At 42.2% G+C, this 22089-nt stretch overlaps 1 protein-coding gene across 1 annotated transcript in view; it reads left to right on the top strand.

Annotated features, from left to right (window-relative positions):
- The window catches only part of GMPS (guanine monophosphate synthase), a 45573-nt gene that overhangs the window by 7409 nt on the left and 16075 nt on the right, over positions 1–22089 (top strand). The window contains exons 2-6 of the mRNA XM_063132065.1: positions 7759–7940; positions 11498–11612; positions 18939–19036; positions 19295–19398; positions 21573–21766. Coding sequence (XP_062988135.1) covers positions 7759–7940; positions 11498–11612; positions 18939–19036; positions 19295–19398; positions 21573–21766 — 693 coding nt within the window. The remainder of the gene's footprint in view (positions 1–7758; positions 7941–11497; positions 11613–18938; positions 19037–19294; positions 19399–21572; positions 21767–22089) is intronic.

The raw sequence follows: 22089 nt of genomic DNA, 5'->3' as shown, positions 1-22089 counted from the left end.
AAGGCAAAGGATGAGCGAAACCAGCTCCCTGGCCAAAGTAGCAGCCGTCTTCCACCACCTGACAACATCCAACTCAGTCTGGCCCCCAGAACCAATATGGTTCTCCGACCTGCTTTACAATGAAGCATTCCAAGACTGATCAACCAATCTGTCCCCACAAGATGGTGCTTGGAACTCTATGATGTAGCACTGCAAGTGATGGGATTCAGGTTCACGTTGGCTGCTGACAGACTTTGGAATGCAGTTTCTAAACAGTAACTTATTTCCCCAAACAGCTGAGTATGCCAAGGCAGATCAGCCCTGCTGCGATATCCCAGCCACTAAACCAGAGGGTTCATTGTGGCATTGGAACAGATCATCCAATGGTCCATCTTGAGAGGTGGGGCAAGCAAAATGGTCGGGGACCGAGGAAGCAAAAGACAATGTTGAGAGGAGCAGTAAAGCTCAGTGCAGCTAAACTCATAAGAAGAGCTTTGCTGGATCAGACGAAAAGCCTATCTAGTCCAGGTTCCTATTTCCCACAGTGGCCAACCAGAAGCAGAACATTAAGGCAGCCACCCTTTTCTGTGGATGTTCGCCAGTAACTGATATTCAGAGGCATACAGCCTCTAGTAGTGGAGGAAGCATATAGCCATCATGAATAGCAGCTACTGATAGCCTTATTGTCCATAAATTAGTCTAATACCATCTTAAAGCCATCTAAAGTGGTCTCCATCATCACATCTTGTCGTTAATTCTGTAGTTTGGGTATAGTTATAGACCACTTAGTATAACAAAATTAAACAGGCTAAGGGTGCAACCCTATGCATGTTTAGGCAGAAACATTGCATCCTGAGATCCGTGACTTGATCTCCTGATATCTCTTTTCTGGAAAGCGTGTTTGGGATTTACAGAGAGGAGCCCCTGCGATCTGAAACCCAGCAGCTCTGAGCTGAGGAGTGTACTTGTCTCATATCCATTCAGCTTCAGGTTTGCTGACGGTGGGGAGGGAGATTTGCCAAGCTGCTTCGGCTGTGGGGCGGTATATAAATGTAATAAATAAATAAATCATGAATTTGTGTGACACCTGGGAATGTTCTCTACTTTGATCGTTACTGAATATCAGGCTGGATTAAATTGGAACACAGAAGGCTGCCCTAATACTTAGTCAGGCCATTGGTCCATCGAGCCCAGTATTGTTGACTCTTGACCAGCAGTCGCTCTCCAGAGTTTCAGGCAGGAATTTTCCCAGCCCTACTTTGAGATGCTGCAGATTGAACCTGGGACCTTCTGCATGCAACGCGGGAACTTTCCCTTGGTTTGAGTTGCAGTTAAGAGGTCTGACCGCCCCACTTTCAAAACAAAACAAAAAAGGGAATGTGTAGATGGCTAGGTTAAGCAGTGGTCTAGAAATAATATTTTATTTAGAGATTTATATCCCTCCGTTCTAATGCCAATACATTACTCAGAGAGACTTACAGCTATTAAGAATCTCAGCTTCTTAAGACAACAATATAAAACAATAATTTTAGAAAATCTATAAAGAGAGACAGGTCAAAGTCATAAAAAACGTTGTTTGTCTGCCTCACAGAACAAAAGCCTCCATAAAAAAATAAAAATCTTAACAACTGGCAAAGAACAGAGTGGGGTCAACGGGTTTTACAAAGAGCAAGGTGTTCCATAACCTCGTTGAGGCCACTGAGAAGTAGGTTTTGAAGAATCTTGCAATTTTAGTTTCTCATGTTTCCAATCTTAAATTCGGTTTGTCCTGAAGTTTGAGGTTTTTTTTAAAGTATTCATGACAATTCATAATCATTTTTGTGCACATTTCCCCTAATACATGATTTTTGTGTGAATACACATTTTTTTTACAAGCACTTTCCCTAATATAGTGCATTTTAAAAATGTTATTTCTCCCTATATACACAATTTTGTATGCATTTTTTTGAAGTGGGAATTTCAAAGGATAACCGAGTTTTGGCTCACATAAGTGGTTTGAAAGTGCGAAATTAGGTACATTTGCATTGAAATGCAAACAGAATGAATTGATAGCCCATCTCTACTGGGAAGGTCCTCCATCTTGTACAAGGGCAGTTTAGAGGTTTGTCTGTGGGAACCTCCTGACTGCAAGCTACTCTACGTGTGTCCTGTTACTCTGCATCACTCTCTAGTTTAGGCTACACCTGTATAAGAAAGGGAAGATATGCTGCTTTCGCAGAGGGAGAGGCTCTTCCACAATTCTCCGCTGTGGCAAGAAATAGAACTGAATTGTCTGATAGAACAGATTCCCCTCTCCGTCAGTGGTAAAATGTTCTTGTTAAAATTTGATTATGGGCACATACTGATCTTCTGGTGTGACTTGCTGTAAAGGCAACTTCCCAATCCCATAACTGTGGGTAAGAGATCAGGACTTCCCTTGTCCTCTTGGCCTTTTCTTCCCCTCTCCCACTCCAATCCCTCTCCTTTGGTTAGCTGTATGCCTGCACTGCATCGAAAACTACCTACAGTTTGTTTTAAGCCAGAGTCTGAATCCTGGCTGTAACTATGGATTCAAACTCTAGTTTAAAGCTAGCTGTAGTGAGAATTCAACTCAGTGCAGATAGAATGCTAACTAGAGTTGGCACTAAAGATGGAGAAGGTAAGCGGGAGAGAAGAGGAATAGAACATAAACCTTTGGGGAAGGTGAAGGGTGCGCAAGTTTGAGGACATTCCTGATCTTTTAAGGATGGTTAATAGACTGGGAAACCTTGCGTCTACACCAACTGTGTATACACACACACATACACACCCACACCAGCTTAACTATATTCAAAAATGTCTACCAATGTGTTCCCCTGACTTAGCAAACTCTTGCAAGCCTTTTCAGCAAGTAAATGATTGCCTATTAATCATGCATACAAAGCAGATGATTTCACAGGTCCCTTTTGCGAAACATTGGGACTGCATGTGCTTCCCATCTGGCTGAATGCTCTCTCAATTCATTGGACTGCAGTTGTCATTGAAGTTGCCTTTTGCTGTCTTGCTGAGTAGTCTTGATGTCACAGTGGCCCTGATCCTGCATATTTTGTCCTGTTCCCTTTGGCTACCATTTGTTGACTGTCTCTGATGTAAAGCAGAGAGTTTGCCAGGCCTAGCTTAGGCCAGACCTATTACTTAGGGCAGCCCTCCCCAACTTCGTACTCTCCAGAAGTGTTGAGCTAGAGTTCCCATAATCTTTGGCAAGCATGGCGAATGGTCTTGATTATATTTTTACTTCCCCAGAAAATGGTATCAGAAATGATAACAGATGTTAAATAAAAGTAGTACATGGTATTTTTAACCTTAAACCCTGAGGATATTTCTATAACTTAATTCTCTGTTACTTTTTGTCTCAGACATTAATAGTCCAAGATATACTCATGTTACAAGATTGCCTTAACCAGTAAAAAACCTCCCCCATCCTCTTGTATCCAATTACAGTTTTATAAACCCCACGAGTGGAAAGCATATGTTTGGGATTGACTGTAGAATTTTAATGTGGTGTCCATTCTGCACCTTATATCCCTTTTAAGTATGCTTGGAAAGAAGAATAGTGTTTTCTATTTGAAAAGTTCAGAATAATGTTTGCTTACCCTTCCCCCCAAATGTATTAAAAGCACCTTGGTGCGATGGTATGGGTGCCTGAACTAGGGGCTTGTAGCTGGTTACTGAAGACTCAAGTGCACAAACTAAGAGGGATGTGCAACATTGGCTGCTTCAATGTGTAGACTACATAAAGCCTCTAGACTGGCTAGGCCGGGCCTTCTGTGTGGGCCTAGTTAAACGAGCAGGATCTCTTCCATGCTGCACCTCAGCCTGTAGCTGCTTCTCCAGTTCCAGTCATTAGTCTCTGGGATCCTGAGCTGGAGGGGAAAACCCTCCATGTCTACGTCCAGGTTCAAATACCCATGGTTCCAGCTTGCTCAAGACACTATGGCCAGAGCTATTATTTATTTATTTATTTATTTATTTATTTATATAGCACCATCAATGTACATGGTGCTGTACAGAGTAAAACAGTAAATAGCAAGACCCTGCCGCATAGGCTTACATTCTAATAAAATCATAGTAAAGCAATAAGGAGGGGAAGAGAATGCAAACAGTCACTGGGTAGGGTAAACAGGCACAGGGTAGGGTAAAACTAACAGTATAGAGTCCAAACAACATCAGGTTTTAAAAGCTTTAGGAAAAAGAAAGATAAATCTAAGGTTTATCCCTGGATCGTCCAGGGGTCAAACCTGTTCATCTAGGTGACACACAGGGGATCCAGTGCTCAGGCAGGGGCGAACCCTGGATGATCCCAGGATAAACCTTAGGTCTACCTTAGGTCTACGTTGATGTCAGACTGGTGTTTCCTCTGAATAGGAGGTGTTAGATAAGGGATAGGCAACGTAGTGCCCGTGGACACCAGTGTGCCTCCAGACACCTTCCTTGCTGCCCACCAAGACACCTTACTCTTATTATTTATTTATTTTATTAGAGCATTTATATCCTGCCTTTTTTCCTCCAAGGAACCTGAGGCAACGCACATAATCCTCCTCTCCATTTTATCCTCACAACAACAACCCTGTGAGGTAGGTTGGGCTGAGAGTCTGTGACTGGCCCAAAGTCACCCAGTGGGTTTCCATCGCCGAGTGGGGACTAGAACCCGGATCTCCCAACTCCCAGTCTAACACTATAGCCACTACACCACACTGGCTCTTCCCAATTTGTATTTAAAATTTATTTTTATATTTCCTTATTAGTAGCTGGCATTGCTTCAAAGCAGCTGCTACCATCTTCATTTCCCGTGAATGCTTTTGGGCAGATTTTACTTGTCTTTTGTGACTAGCCGGGCCTCCCTATGCTCCATGAGGACATTTTCTCACATTACCGAATGTGCCCACGGGCCCAAAAAGTTCTGTACCCTTGTGTTAGATTACCACAGCACGTAAGAAGCTGGATTAGGCAGAATGAGACTGTTGGTCCATGTGTTCAGTATTGTACACCAAACTGGAAGTGTTCATCCAGGGTTTCAGACAAGAATTTTTCAACCCCTCTCTATTCTTTAGATTGAACCTGGAATCTTTTACATGCAAAACATGTTCTCTACCACTGAGCTATCATCCTTCCCCATTAAAGTGTTGAGCTACCAAAATATATATATTTATATATTACTGCATGGCACAGGGAATGATTCGAAGATGGATCAATGTGTGTTATCTCTCCTTTTCTGTCAACACCCAAAGTACCAATTGCTGTTCAATTGAATTATCACAAGCATAGCGATAAAGGCTCAGCTATAGTTCGGCTATGCTTGGGGAGTGTGTGGGTATGTGGGTGTGTGGTGAATATTAGTCTTGCACATTGTAAAGAAAGTAATACATCAGTAATTTGATCATAGCCAGAGTATAGTCTTTTGCCGTTATTATTAGAAAGTAAGGGCACAGTCCTATGAAGATAGTTGGCAGCCTCCATACTTGGAGGCTGCAGAGTATTATTTATTTATTTAAAACTTTTATATCCCGCCCTATATCATTAAGATCTCAGAGCGGCGTACAGATAAAAACATACAGTATAAAACAATAAATATGCACAGTTAAAAACAAATTAAACCATGTTTAATCCAGTGTAGGGTGGGAGGAGTGTGGAGGTAATCTTCACCTCCGCGCTCCAGCCATCCTGCATTTTTGCTAGATGGCCAATTTCTGCTAGATGGGTAATTTCACCCATCTCCAGCGTCAAGGAGACTGGGACAGTCATAGGAAATGTCATATGACAGATGCCCCAGTCTCTTCCCCACTCTTCCTGTCTTCTGTCTCCGTTTCCGAGCACAGAGATGTAGCCAGAGCCACTCTGGCGGGGAGGCGGAGGGGAGCATGCTTTCTGGGCTCCAAAGTAGGACCCTGTTTCCAACCTCGGAGCTCGAAAACTGAGCAATCCTTTGTCCCCCTATATGCTGTTTGGGGGATACAGGATTGACCCTTTAATATAGTATGGTTTTGTTAAAATTCAACTTTCATGGAAATTATGTATGCAAATAATATTCATGCTAAAGAGCTATTGTTTAGCTATGCTAGAAGGGTAGACAAGACCTGAAAGTTAGAGTACAGTTCTGGCAGCGTGATTTGAAGCACAATCAGGTTTCACCCTATGGCTGGGATTTGTGGCTATGCAAGGTCATCCCATACCATGCAGTGCAGTGATGTAATTTGTTGCAGGCAGACCTATGTATATCGAGGTAGCCCTATTAACTTCCTGTGTAGGCCCCACTTGTATTGCAGTGTGGACACAACTGTAATCAGCCTGCATCTCTTAGCTAGGTTTACAGGTAGGGCCACAAAAGTGGCTAGAACATAATCCCTTTTTTTAACCAACTGGGCATGCATTCAATGTAAGTCATTTGTGGTACATCCTTAGCCTGATTAAAATGAATCGATTATCCCATTTATTTATTTAAAAAATCCTGGTGTGCTTGTCTGGAAACATTTCATTTTTGCCAGAGGTGCAGAGGTCTGCATCCATTCCCATGAAGGTACCAAACCTTCCATCACCAGCTGCTTGCAGTAGCTAATCCCCCACTCCAGTCCTGCCCTTTGCAGGTTACAAATGCCCATTTGACTGGTATAAACTCTTAAAATCTAAGATGCATCTCCTACATCAGGGGACACCAGCCTTTTTTTGGGTCATGGGCATATTTGGAATTTTGAGAAACTATCATGGGTGTTCACAGATAGTCCCTGCCGTGTAGTGGGGTGGTGGCTGTTTTGCCCAGTCACAAAATGGCTGCCAGGGTGGGCATGACACACATTTTCCAGATGACGAACTGGTGAGACTAAAAGAAAAGTAACTTGCTCAAAAATCTAAGTGCAAAACATAAAGCCACTTTCTTGAACCCAAGTAGAGATGATGATGAAGGGCAGCACTTCACTTTGCTTTCCTAAGTTAAAGAAATTCAAAACAATTTTAAGAATTAAAATAAAAATCAGGAGGGGCAGGGAGCTTGACGGGTGCCAAGAGAGGTGCCCGTGGCCACATTGGCCCCCAAAATTATGATGTTGGACATCCCTGTCCTACATAGATTAGAGATATTTTTAAAATATGGTGTTACATAAACCTTCTAAATAAATAAATTAAAGTGGCTGGCTGTTATGGATCTAGTCTGTATAAGTAGTGTAGCAGAATTTGATTCATTGCTTCACTGCAGTGATAGCAACTAACTCTAGTTATATAATTTGTAGAAGTCTGGTTCCCAAAACATATCGTAGGAACGACCTATCTAGAATTAATTTTGTACAAGGAATTTTTGTTGTTGTTTTCCATACTCTCACTGCAATGTATGTTTTTTATATATAAATACTAGACACCTGCTTATTCAAGTGTTTGGGTTTGTCAGTGGGATGGTTGTATTTAAGACCTAGCGAGGGACCAAGACTGACCAACTCTGCATATCTATTTATTAATAAATAGCTCATGCAAACCATCCTGAATTCACTACGTATTGTGTTCAATTCCCTAGTTCAGGAATGTTGTGTTTTTAAACTTTCTTTTCATTTTGTGTTTATTTCCAATTTTTTCATTTAGTGCTTGTTTACAGGTTAATTATTCCAAAACATTTCCCATGCCAAGAGAATGGAAGTATCTCTAATAATTAATTTACTAACTAGTGCTCTTTTTTTAAAAAAAAGACAACCAAAAACAACGTGCTTTGCTTTTCTGTTCTTGCTCTGCCCTGATCTGTTTATGATAAAGTGCTTATATGAATACTGTTCATGTTCACAGTTGGAGAATGCTGGAGAAGATCTCAAGGATGGTCTGTGCCGCTATGAGGGAGCTGTAGTAATACTTGATGCTGGTGCTCAGTATGGGAAAGTTATAGATCGCCGAGTCAGAGAACTGTTTGTCCAGTCAGAGATCTTCCCTCTGGAAACTCCTGCCTTTGCCATCAAAGAACAGGGATTTCGGTAAGTTTGATCATTGTGTTTATTTTGTTAGTATTTTGCTTTAAAAGGCACTGAATTTTATTTGTGAAGCCAAAACAAGAGCTTTCCTAGTGCTTTCAGGGTGGATAAAGCTATCAATGGCTACTAGTCATGATGGCTGTGTATTATCTCCAGTATCAGGGGCAGCCTGCATTTCAAGACCAGTTGCTGGGGAACACAGGTGGGAGGGTGCTGTTTCACTCATGTTATACTTGTGTGAGCTTCTCACAGACTTTTAGTTGGCCAATGTGTGAACAGAATGCTGGACTAGATAGGCCTTTGCCCTGATCCAGCAAGGCGGCTTTTAGGTTCTTTTATTTATCTCAAGCCACTTGGTTGCCAAGTTAATAGAATATTTTCACTACCGTTTGTACTCTGGAACTCTTGAATGAAGCATTCCTAAGGTACACCAGCCTTCGCCAACCTGTGCCCCCAGATGTTTTGGACTACATCTCCCATTATCCCTGACCATTGACCATGCTGTCTGGGACTGATGGGAGTTTGTTTATTTATTTATTTAGCTATCATATTTATACCCCGCTCCTCAGCCAAAAAAGGCTCTCGGAGAGGCTTACACTTATCAAAAAAGACAGTCCCTGCCCTCAGGCTTACAGTCTAATAAAGACATGACACACAAGGAAAAGAAGTCCAAGAGGGAAGAGTTGTAGTGGAAAACACCTGGAGGGCGTCATGTTGTGGAAGGCTGATCTACACATTGACAAAAACGCTCATGGTACACCTGGATTATGCCATCAGGATGCAAATGGTGGTTATTCCCCATCTCACATAGAAAAGTGATTTTACTTCATTGCATGTTAATTTTAATTTTTTCTGTGCTTACTTTTGTGGAAGATGAAAGACACAAATGGCCTGCTTCAATATTCAAAGTGTGTATGAAACGCACAGTCTCTTCAGTGTCAGAAATTCAGAACAGGTTTAAACAAATGGCATTTCGGAATTTATCACAATTCCATAATAATAATAATTGCCTAGTTACTCATTTTATTTGTAGCCTACGCTATCCGAAGAGCTCCTGGTTGGCTGGATGTTTTGTATTAATATTAAAATGTGGTTATTCAGGAGAAGAAAACATTTTAGTGTAAAACTTTGGGCTGTGCTGCTTCTTACACTCGCATCTAGTAACAGTCGTGAACAGTCCTACCTGCAACCTGAATTGTGATTGTCTATGAAGAACTTCACCACAATTCTTTTGATTGTATACATTGGACCCTAAAGCCTAAACATTGCTCGAATAAGAGAAAATCTCAGCTGAGAAGTAAACAGTGGTGGAAATTGTGAGTTTCCTTAGGACACGTCTAGAAGATTCCATGTGCCAGTTTAGGCAGGCAAAGAGTTGAATGACTTAGAGTGCAATCTTATTCATGCCTACATGCAGAAGTAAGTCTTATTGGATTTAATGGGCCTTACTCCTAGGTAAGTGTGTACAGGGTTGCAGCCTTAATGTTTTTCCAGGACAATAATGCATCAGGCTCTGTGCTTGAAGTTAGCATATGAAAATGCTGGGCTGAATTCTTCTCCCTGGCACATTATAATAGCAATAGTAAAGGAAGCATGCTTTGGCTTCTACCATCAGCCAGGGGATCTAGCGCCAGGGACCTAGTGACCCCCCCCTTCCTAGGAATAGCACCAAGCCAAGGGGGAGACCAACCTGAGCCATCTGTATGTTGGCCAGAGAAGGAGCAGTTGCGGAAGGCTCTCTTCCCCCCTCCCTGCCAGAAAGAACTGACAGTTGCTCTGGCAGTTGCTCTGGGACTGCAGACGTAAGGGGAAAGAATGCTCTGGACCCATTCGTTGGGCCAAGGAACAAGAGCCTCCTTCAGTCCGGACCACGAGCAAGGCATGATCAGCCTCGCCTGAAGTGCGTTTAGATGCTGGCTTATAGCTCACCACTTTGTCCAGGCCTTGAAAACTGATCACCCTCCTCTTCCTTTGTGTGTCTTGTTGTGTTAGCTTGTAATCCGGATGGTGGGCTCTGTCTGTCTGTCTTGTCTCTGTTTTTAATCGATGTGAGCACCTTTGGGAGACAATAATTGCCTGAGAAACAGGATAAAAATGCAGTAAATTAAGAAATAGTACTTGTGCTTCTCTGGGTAGTGTATAGGTGTGGTACTCAGTCAGAGTTGATAAGCCTTCAGTCTTACTTTTGAAGCGCTTCTGCTATGGAGGGGAGTGAGCAGAACTGAAGGAAATGCAGATGTCTGAAACTGCCTGAAGGAAATCTTTGTTTACTTAATTGAGTTGGATATTTAGCCTGTCCCATCCCACTGAGTTTATTTATTTGCACTTTTAACCTTGCTCTTCCGGCAACAAGGTTCTCGAAGCAGCTTGCATCAAAACATTAAAATCTCAATCAACAGTACAAAACAATTAAGCAGTGAAGCAGATACAATTCCAGTGTTAAAGCAAATTTAGAACTTGCTCGATCTAAAAGGTCTGGGTGAGTTAAAAGGTCTTCAGCTGGCTCCAAAAGGACATCAGGCTTGGTATCAAGGCAAGCTTCTATGGGGAGGTAGTTTCAAAAACAGGGTGCCACAACCAAAAAGGCCTCTACTTAAAAAATCACCCAAGCCTACAGGAAAAAATGTCTGTTGCAACACTAAAGTACAATGTTAGAAACAAGTTTTCCTCTACTTATTCCCAGTCATTAAAATTCAGCTGAGATAAGAACATCGGAAAGCAATTTCCAGATGGCTAAATAAATAAATAAATAAATAATGGTTCACTAATACAGTGGAAAGGCTTCTATAAAATATTTTTCTATGTAAAACGTAGAATTGCCTTTTTCTTTTCAATATATTAATGTACTTTTCTGGATCTACTGCTTTTTAGGTTCATAAGTATCCTCCTTTCTGGCTCTTGAGTATTTCTACATTGTATTTAGGATTGGATTTCAGAGATTATCCAGAGACAGGGAAGTTTTACCACCTCACAGCAGCTGCTGAAAATGTCTCCTTGTGCTATTAAGGTCCTCAATTGATACCGTTAAGATGGTGCTTTCAACTGACCATAAGATGGCAATGTAATAAGTTGAGAGGGGTAGTTATGAGATGTTGGGACTGGATATGAACCACAGCAGAAGCATTTCCGGTAGTAAAGACTAAAGTGTCTCCCAAGGCAGACATTTACTTAAACAGTTGATGGTTTAAACTGCAATTGTTTTTGGTTGTGGTGGTTTTCATTTACTTGTCCTGATTTTTTTTTAAAGCTTTGCCGATGATAATATTTTTTTAGACCAGACAATATACCAGTCTCAATTTTAAAGATTTAAGATGCTCTATGTCCAAGGTGGGCAGCTTGTGTTCTAGCCTACAACTCCCGTTATCCCTCACCATTGGCTATGCTAATGGGAGTTATAGGCTAAAACATCTGGAGGGCCACAAGTTGCCCACCCCTGCCCTATGCACATGCGCAATTACTATTATAAAGGTTTTGTGCAAACGTATGGTGATATATTATTAAAGCAGTGTTTAGTTCCAAAATCATATTCCGTTAAAAAAAAGTCTCCATTTCCTTTGCAGGGCTATCATCATATCTGGAGGACCCAATTCCGTTTATGCAGAGGATGCTCCCTGGTTTGACCCAGCAATATTTACGATAGGCAAACCTGTTCTTGGAATCTGCTATGGCATGCAGGTGCTACTCACATCTTCTACATATGTCATTCTATGGCTTGGTTAAGAGTGTATGATTATTTCTGGGCATAACTTGTAACAGTACAGTATATGAAAAATTAATTCTGGATGTAGACTTAAGCAAATGTAGGCCATGGCCTTTCTGACAGAACTGGGAAATGGTGTAGTAATTCCTTGCGTATCATTCATAGTACGATCCCAAGTGCATTCTGTGTGTGGATTCAAGGGCTCTGTATGCAGGTCTGGTTTTCTAAGAGTGAGCAGAAGCCCATTGAGTGTTTCATGAGATTTTTGAGGCCATCACTGTTGAGGGAAAATATGCATAATCTTAAAAATGGGATTGCTATGGACTCTCAGTTCTTTTAAATGTGTTTGTTGTGGTATTTAATTTTAGGCCTGATACTTCGTAGAATTTTCATAAATGAATCTGTGACTATGACTAAGGTACTATGAGCCGTTTACACACACAAACGTTATGTTCTTGCAAAAAAAAAGGGGGGGAAGCTTTCTCAACACTATCCTCTTTTATTATTTGTAGAAGTGTTTAAAATATGCAAGGTGCTATACCTGATTTAAAAATTCACAGGTCTCTACCCACAGGCTCACCGTTCAGATAACTTCATGAGACAAAAGGAGAGAAGTGATTTAGAGGGAAACTTTGCACTAGTTGGGTCAAACCAAAGTGAAATGCATATAAAATTTAAGAGGAGAAAAAAAATAAGCTTAACTAGAAGAAAATAATCGAAACAGGACATTATGAAGAATGAAGTGCAAAAGACAGGAGATGTATCTTCATTAATTAAATGAGGAGATAGAAGGGGCCTGCTGAATATCTAGAGGGAGAGAATTCCATGCTTAAGGGGCTGCGAGATAGAGAGAGGGATAATACATAGACAAGAAACAGCAGAAGGGAAAGGAGGCTTAGTAAGGAGATTAGTATTTGATGAATGGGGAGGAGGAGAATAGAGAGAAAACCACTAAGATAAGAGTAGGGCCATGAAGAAACTTGAAAGTTAGAAGCAGCTTTAAATTTAAAATGGGACAATGGAGGAAGCCAGTGAAGAGAAACGTATAGAGATGTTTTACATCAGGAGGAGAAAAGTAAGCGTGCCAGGAGTGTTGAGAATAGAGATAATAGCTTGGTTCGCAACTAATGAGAAGCCATCATGGGTGTATTTCCCTGTTGGGTTTTTTGTTGCGGCACCGGCCACCATTTTGAATATATGTGGCACAGCAGGGGTGCACTGTAGCTTCTTGCTACGTGCAAATTTGGCGAGGGTGAATTGTTAGAATGGTTGACCAAGCACCCATAATCCTGAAACAGCCCATGGATTCTGGGTCACTTGCCAACCACCCATCCTCGCTTGGTTCGCACATAACGAGAAGCGCAGACAACAGGGGCTTTGATCACCAACATGGCACCCGTGGGTACCACAACCCGCAGTGCTTATGGGCTGCGGTGATTGTGCGAACCATGTTTAAGTGGAGAGGTAGGAAAAACAGTAAACAAAATATTATAAAAAACAATCCAAGATAGAATGAGCCTGCCCTATTCTTAAGATCTTCTGGAGAGGCCCTTCTTTCAAGACTGCTGCCTTCAGAGGTGTGTTTGGTATTGACTGAAGAAAGGGCTTTTTCAGTGGCTGTTCCCAGGCTGAAGAACTTCCTCCCAAGAGAGGCTAAGTTCACTCCTTCTCTGCTGTCCTTCCGCCAGCAGGCAAAGACTGCTTTATTCAAGAATGCCTTTGGCCTATAAGTGGGTCTGTTGGGTTGGGTGCTGTTTTGAATTCTTAATTTAAAAAAGAAATCCTTTTATGATTTTATAGGGCAGGATCAACGGCAGCCTTCCACAAATGGCCAGCTCCATTACCTTCCCCTTCCAGAAACAAGTGTTTTCGCTTGTTTTGGGGCTTGTCCTTGGAAATGCTACATCGGGGCTGGCCATGCACACAGTGCCCCTGCTACATCCCGCCCATAGCATTTTAATGTATTGTTTTAATCCATTTTAATTGTGTAAGCCACCTTGAGCGCCATTTTGGGGTACAAATCAGATAAATAAATAAAAATAAATAAATAAATAAGGTGTGAATAAGGGTTTTTAGTACAATGAGTAGACAGGATGAATTTTAGAAATATTAGAGAGAACTGACAGGCCTTAGCTAGTGCAGTAATATAAGGCCAAAAAGGATTAACAAAAATAACACCGAAGCTGTTTAACTTGCTGAGAAGATTGAAGCGCGATTTTTTTTCCAAGGTAGGGAGAAAGTGAAAGCTTAGGAGTAGGTAGAATATATGTTGAATTTAAGACAAGCCAGTATTCAAGGAGGAATAGCTGTTAAGGAGTTCAGGATATTTGTAAGAACAGAGCGAGGGAATAGAAAGAAGGGGGTGGATATTGTCAATGTAACAATTCCATTGCAGGCTAAAAGAAGAAATTGGGCTGTCTATTAAGTGAAGAGAAATGGGGGGCAAAAATTGATCTCTGGGGAACACCAACAGAATGAACGAACTAGAAGAGCTGTCAATGAAAACTTTAAAAGAATAAAGATTTTTTGTTCTTCTGTAAGCCCAGTTTGCTGTTTCCTCCCTCTTGGGCATGGATATTGTTGTTTTGGCTGCCCAAGGCCTGGCACTTGGAGAGCTGGGATCCTGATTAGTATATACAGATGGGATCTGCTACAAAACATTGCAGCGTGAAGTACTTCCATTCAGGCTTCCAGCCTCTCCGTTCCATCACCACTGGTTTTCCATTCCCCACAATGTCAGCTTTCTGTCTCCACTGAACTTGCTCAGTCTCCACTGGGCTATTTTCCCCCAACCTTAGGATTTCTTTATTAAAAATAAATCAATTAAGAAGTGCATGTCTGTAATTCTCCGGCTTCACTGACGTGTGCTCTTTCTTTCCTTGGCGCATGGGTGTGTGTGTGTGTGCGCCATTTTACCATCTTGAGGGCTGGCATTCAGAGAATTAAGATTGTAAGTAAGACAACTATGGTTCTGAGAACCGCAGTTGCTCTAGTACAGCCTTCCTCAACCTGGGGCGCTCCAGATGTGTTGGACTGCATCTCCCAGAATGCCCCAGCCAGCTCTCTCCTCCCTCCCTCCCTCCCTCCTTGACTCCTTTTCCTTATGTGTCATGTCTTTATTAGATTGTAAGCCTGAGGGCAGGGACTGTCTTTTTTGCTAAGTGTAAGCCGCTCCGAGAGCCTTTTTTGGCTGAGGAGCGGGGTATAAGTATGATAAATAAATAAAATAAATAAATTCTGGGAGTTGTAGTCCAACACATCTGGAGCGCCCCAGGTTGAGGAAGGCTGCTCTAGTAGGATTATTATTATTATTATTATTTATTTATATAGCACCATCAATGTACATGGTGGAAGTTTGGGAAAACAGAGGTGGTAAAACGTTAATAGGGTTTTCAGAGAATTAGAGAGTCATGTTTGAAGTAAGAAGGAACAACAAAGCAGAAAGGGGGGAAATGGATATATGAGAGAGGAAAGAACAGAGGTAGGTGTGAAAGAAAAGAGAGCAAGACATCCTGTGTGTGTCTGATTCTTTCTATTTTTATGCCTTTCATAAAATTCATTTAGATTTCTGTGTAAGCATGAACTGCAAGCCCTGAAAGTCATTAAAAAGCCTAATCTTAATTTAGGGAAACGAAAGGTGGCTCCTATTTATATAATTATGAAAGAGTACGTTGTGCTGGGAAATGGAACCGCCCCATCATAGAGCACAAATCCAGAAACAATACCAGCTGCAGGACTCAGCCTGAGTGAGCTTGCACAAGACGGTATGCAGATTGTATTCCTCTCTGCAAAATCAAACACCGCTGCTTAAAATTTGTTGTAACAATGAAGGAACAGTCAAGCGCAATAAATGCCATGTCAAAACAGAACTCCCTCAAATAGCAAGGCTTCATCAGGGATCAAATACAGTATAGTGAGAAATAATAATAAAGCAAGCTTCTAAATTGCTGACTGCCATAGTCATGTTTATATGTGCAAGGCAAAGTCTGTTGTTTGTGCAGCCTGTAATCCAAGATAAAAATTCTGGCCTTCTGGTGGTCCAAGTGGGGACAGATAATCTTTCACCATGATGTGATGTTGAAGTAATAATAATGGCTTTTTTCACGTCTGTCTGATCACTGTAATAACAACATGGAATGGTTTTATTCTGTTATTTTATCATTCAGATCATGAAAGGCGCTGGGTCTCAGAACCAGGCTTAATGAGGGCCTCCATGTGTGCAGGTGTCCAATGCAGACACTTTTACAGACAAAATGGTAAACCTGTTTCTCGGTCGTAGACTGTAGTTGGGGATTGCATGACTGCTCTTCCATACAAAAAGTCCACTGCGCCTAGAAGACCAGATGTTCTGACGTCTAGTTCTTCTCTGTGCAGGGCATCCTTAAAAGGGAAGAGCAATTGTGTAAGCTCCCACCTGCAGCCTGAGCAGTCCAGTCCAGGACAAGGTTTACCAACTTGGCTGTTTGGTGTTAGTTTCTCTGTGCAGGAATGTGGGAAGTTGTCTTTTACTGAGTCAGACCCTTGGCCCACATAGTCCAGTATTGTCGACACTGATTGGCAACGTCTTTCCAAGGTTCTAGGGAGAATTCTCTCCCAGCCTTTCCTGGAGAAGCCGGGGATCGAACCTGGGACTTTCTGCATGCAAAGCATTTACTCTACTGCTGAGCTGTGGTCCCTCCCAAGCATCACATGGGGAGAGAGTGAGGCTGCCTGTCCCCTACCAGCCCCAGTTTGCCCATGTGTTGTGTGGCATGTATATAGAGGGAAGCATGTTTCACCTCACAGAAACAGCCAGTGACCATTTTCAGACGACATGCTAAGCCACAGTGGTTAAGCTAACACAAGGTTTAGGGTGTCGTGTGAACCATTTCTAACAGTGGTGGCTGCATAACCATGGTTTAAACACACTCACTAGCCATTTGCTGCAAAGATGTTAGCGGCCTAACCATGGCTTAGCGTGTCGTCTCAACAGGCCCATTGCATGTTCATTAGGCTTTCCCTTTGCAGTCAGTAGCAAGGGACCGGACCACTGCCACTCTCTCTCTCTCTCCACATGATATTAATTGCATGAAAGAAGTAAATATCCAAAGAAGGCCTAGATATTTATAACTAACAGTGTTTTGAGTTTGGTGGCTTTCAGAAGACCTGAGAGAGTCCACTGGATGTTTTCCTGGGAATTTTGGTTGATGGAGCTGTTGCATCCCAACCTTCAAACTCTTTTTTTAAAATCCTGTGATATGGAGCTAAAAGCAGTTTGAGTGCCTGTGTGGCGTTCCTGAAGAGGAAATTCCTAGGAAACTCAAAGCATGCTCTGCTATAAATAATGGTCCTGCATTTAAAACTCAGCTTAGCCGTGAACACCGGTGTTTCAATCGCTGTCCCAAAATGGGGATGGAGTGGATCAGGGAGCATTCATCTACATAACAGGGCTGCATTTTTATAAAGGGTACATAGCACTTCCATGCTCTAGAGCTGTTCAGAATGTACGTCATTGTGTGCATGGATCCACTATGGTGGAACACATGCTACTTTTATGCCGTATTAGACTTCAGTCCATCAGGTGCATGAAAGTAAACTATTATGCCACAGTGGCATCTAGGGATGGGGTCAGCTGCAAAAGAACTAAGGACATAGAAAATGTCAAGGCATGTATTTATGTGTATTGCCAAGCTTGCTACCAAACATGAGGCTAAATAGTGCTCCAAGCGAACTATACAATAATGTAATTATCCCCAATGTCTTTGGGGGCTAAAGCAGAAGTTGGTACTTTGTACTTAATTCTTTAATAGAAATTATTATCATGGTTACAAACATGCTGCCAACAGATTTTCTGGGGTGTTGTGCACCCCAATGGCATATTCGCTTGGCAGTAAGTTGCGTTGAATTCAGTGGGATCTACCCCCAAGTAAGTATGCATAGGATTGTACATAGAGGATAGTATTGTATTGTGCCTGTGCTCCGCTGACCTATCCAAATCCCGAACTGAGTGTTTGTGCTTGTTTCTGGGGTTAATTTCAGAAGTGTGAAAGCCTTGTACAAATGGTCACTTCCACGAGTGCAATGGAACCAGTGGAGGTGGATCAGCCCCACTGAATACTGTCCACAGTTGGGGGCTAAAACTGACAGACTACATTAACTGGATCTTACAGTTTTAGTAATTCAGTCCTAGCTAAGAAAGAAGTGTTTTGGGGCTCCTCAGGATTTAGCTAAAACAAAAGAAAGATGACCCATTAAACCTAGCTTCTTCTTTTTTCCCCATGGAAACAGGAACATATGAATGGTTATTAGTAATTATTTAAACAAACTTCCCCTCTGCAGAATACTCCAGTGCAAATTACATACCCGAAGAGCACAGCATCAAAAAATTAACGCTGCAGGCACTGCACTTCTGTCCCTGCCCTCTTCCCTGGCATTCTCCAACATTTAAAGAGCTAGGAATCTTTTGAGATTAGCGGAGGAAACAGGAAAGGGGCTGCTGCTCCATAGCAGTGAAGAGGGAACCAGTGCAGGCGAGCAGAATGTCGTGTTTCTCAAAACCTCTTGCCTTCTTGGGAGACAATAATGAGGCCTGCTAAGTAATCCATAAAGCTTTATTCAAGCAATAAACATCTCTTCCCACCTGAAGAGAGCCTAATCTTTAGCAACATTCCCCTAGGCAAAACTATGCAAAGTAAGCGAGACAATTGTCTTTTCAAGAAGAATGGAAAGCCCATTCATTAACTTCAGAGATAGTAGTTGTGATGCAGCTTCTGATGGGACGCCAACCAGGCAGACTTTCTCTCGCCTTCCTTTAGCTCCGCCCATTTTAGTCTGTGGTGTACTCTAGGATCGGATCTCCCCCTCAGAAGAATATTGGCTTCCTACTGACTGTGTATTGTTTGTCCTTGAGGAGATAAGCTCTGGAGAGGGTTCACTCCCAGCTGGTAAAGAGCCTGTGAGAGCTTTCTGCTTCACTGGTACAGGCTGGCCTGGCCTGTCCTGGCCTGTTTCTGGCGCCGACTCCTCTACTTCAGAGTCTGATTCTGATTGATCACCTGAAACACCTTCTTCCAACCCAAGGGGAGCAGGGCTAGTCATGACACAGAGGAGGGGGTTGATGACCAACCCCATTGTAATTATTTGCAATGGTGAACTTAAAACAGGGATTAGCTGCAGCTCTGTAGATTGGTTATGGGTTATGGGCTTAACAAAGGTGTCTGATCCCTGGCTATTTATATACGCAATGATGCTTGTCCATTACGGCATAGTATAACGGCAGTAGCTGAATTGTGGTTGCTCATTGTCTTTTCTGTTTCTGACAGATGATGAATAAAGTATTTGGAGGTACAGTGCACAAAAAAGATGTTAGAGAAGACGGAGTCTTCAGCATTACTGTAGATAACACGTGTTCACTGTTCAGGTATGCAGATACTTTGAGCGCAAAGTAATGGTGGAGGAGACTGGATTGGAGGCAATACTGGGGTTATAAGGGGGAGTCTTTCAATTTAACGGTTTAATCTGGCAGTTTCAAACCATGAAAAACATGGGGAAATTTTCATTGGTCATCCAGTCCCCGTCCCCCCACAATTGTTATGTATTTACGGGTGCATCTTAACTGTTCTCGATTGAGGTCTGTTTATATTTTATTTTGTGATCTAGTTTTTGTGTTTCTACTTAGGGGACTCCAGAAGGAAGAGATTGTTCTCCTCACCCATGGAGACAGTGTAGATAAAGTAGCAGATGGATTCAAAGTTGTTGCACAATCTGGAAGTGTTATAGCTGGTATGTAGTTTCTGCACTATTTTATTATTTGATTGGTTCACAAAGCGCCTGTGAAGCAAAATTTAGAATAATTATACAAAAATGTGTGTCTGTAAATAAGCTCAGCTCCAAACTTTGCTCCTTAGACTATGGAGTTTATGATTTGAGAAATACGTATTTGCAAAGTTCAGTTGATGTGGTGTTTTAGTTTTGTTTTCATTGGTAGGTTGCAAGGAATTAAGTTGTTTTCATTATTTAAATTATATCTGTTTGGATGTGACAGTGTTAAGAACAGGAAACACATATGGTTTGCGATTCCTGTTTCTTTGCAAGATGATCATGTCTAGAGCAGCTCTTAAAGTATGCACACATATTTGCACATGCTTGCATTTAAAAAAAATATTTTTCACCTCAGAAAAGGCTCTGTCTCTTGTGCCCACCAGATTAATAGATCTTACTGGCAGGCACTTCAACAGAGTCTACATGTCCAACCTTAGGGTCCAGGCATATTCATATAGGTCAGGGGTGCACAACCAGAATTGTGGGGGGGGGGGAGATGACCCCCCCTCAGCCTTTGCTAAGCCTAATGATGTCACACAGGCATGGTCACTCAATGCTGACATAATTTGGTCCCTGGCAGACACATCAGGAGGAGGATCCTCTTGGCAAGTCCCCTGGGAACCAGCTTCCCTAGGCCTGGGTCTTTTCCCATTGGAGAATTCGCGTCACCTGCCCTGCACTTTCTTCAGTTATGGAGAGGACAAAAGGCTGATGAAGCTGCTTGCCTGCCTTTTCACCTGCCCTGCAAGAGAAGGCGAAGGATGAGCGAAGCCAGCTCATCCGTCATTTGCAGGAGCTCCTTGAAGTGCCAGACGAGTGCACAGCTGCAGTTCCTCCAATGCCCTTGTTATTTCCAATGCCCTTGTTACGTCCATTTGCTTTGCAGCCATTTGTCCTCCATTGGGAGGGGGAGCGATGTGCAGGGGAATCCCCTTGTTCTTACTGATCACTGATTAGAGATAAGAATGGGATTCCTCTCCCGGCCTCCTCCCAAAGCCCCTGGTAGGCTTCAGGCCAGGGGGCAGGGCCTGTGGAGAGAACCCAAGTCTTCATAGGCTGGATGAGAAAACCACAGGCCGGATTAGGCCCATAGGCTGGAAATTGCCCACTCATGATATTGGTGGATACTGGTGCCAAACCATTTTGGGCTTTACATTGGTTCAGTTCATTCAGCATGCTAAACCACACTCAGTGGTTGAGTGTGGGTGGTTGTTGAACTGTGGGTTGTTTGTTGAACTGTTGTGTAAACCCAAGACATTTCTGCAGGGCGTCTTGGGAACCATGCAGCATTTTTTCCTCAAAATAAGCCACGCTGAGAACCCATGGTTTGTTTTGGGTGTTCAGGGTGACTAACAAGTCACACTGCATGGTTAACAAGCCAGCCTTCAGAAAATGTCCTGGGTTGAGACAGCATGCTAGCCCAAGGTTCAACAAACAACCCACAGTTCAACAACCCACACTCGACCACTGAGTATGGGTTGGCATGTTGTGTGGACCAAACCTTTATGTGGCATCCGGGGAAAAAATGCCAATCAGTGTAGCTGATAAAAAAACCACCGTGTTATGTGCTCTGAGCTCCTAGCCCCCGCAGGTAACCGGGCAGCTGCGGTCCCTACCAGCTAATGCTTCCAAAATGTCTTTAAAGACAGCACCTGGAATTTGTATATTTGGGATCCTGCTTTGGGGTTTACATTTTTTTATACACTTGAGCAAACATTTAGTTTTAATTTGTAGTGTTTTCCCCCCCTTTTCTTTTCTTAGAGAATGACACTATCTGGCTCTGTATCTGCCAACATACTTTTGAGTCATTCTCTTGAGGGGTGGGGAATGTAACAAGCAAGATAAGATGCTCAGGAAATAAATCAAATATTACTTGGTCACTTTAATGTAACAAATAATTCACTGGACTAGTTTCATCTCCTGGCCTGTTTCTGGTAAGAAGTATTGTATAATATTTTGATAAGAGCAGGGCATGTTTAGGTTTTACCAGGAAAAAAGTGCATATTCCAAGAACAAATACCTTAGTCTGTTAATTTTTATTTACATGTGATTCCCCCTCTTTGCTCTAAATAAATAAGGTCATTTTTTCATTTGATGTAATTCTTATTGTGGTTGTTCTTTTAATACTTCCTAAGCTATAGCAAATGAATCTAAAAAACTGTACGGAGCACAGTTCCATCCTGAAGTTAGCCTTACAGTGAATGGAAAAGCGATGCTGAAAAACTTCCTTTATGACATTGCCGGCTGCAGTGGCACCTTCACAGTTCAAAACAGAGAACAGGAGTGCATTCGAGATATCAAAGAGAAAGTAGGGTCATCAAAAGTCCTGGTAAGCTTTGAAACTTTGATCCAGACTCATTCCTGTTAATGAGAGGAGCATTTCATTAGGATTACTTTCAGTTTTGATACTTCAGCATATGCTCTTTTTAAATGTGGGTTGCTTTCCTATGCTGTGGAACAGAAAGTTCAGCGTATTGAGATTTTGCGTTTGGATGACACGATAACCTATGATGGTTTAAATAGTCCACGGTGGGTTGTTTAACCCACCGTGGGTTGTCGTGTCATGTGACGGGATATTTTTTTAACCCATGGTGGATTATTTGTCTTAAATAACCCGTGCAATTAACCAACAATGTGCAGAGTTGGTTATTT

Source organism: Elgaria multicarinata, chromosome 8, assembly GCF_023053635.1.
Source record: "Elgaria multicarinata webbii isolate HBS135686 ecotype San Diego chromosome 8, rElgMul1.1.pri, whole genome shotgun sequence".
NCBI lineage: Eukaryota > Metazoa > Chordata > Lepidosauria > Squamata > Anguidae > Elgaria > Elgaria multicarinata.
The sequence above is the reverse complement of the archived record's forward strand: the minus strand, read 5'-3'. Positions and strand labels throughout refer to the sequence as shown.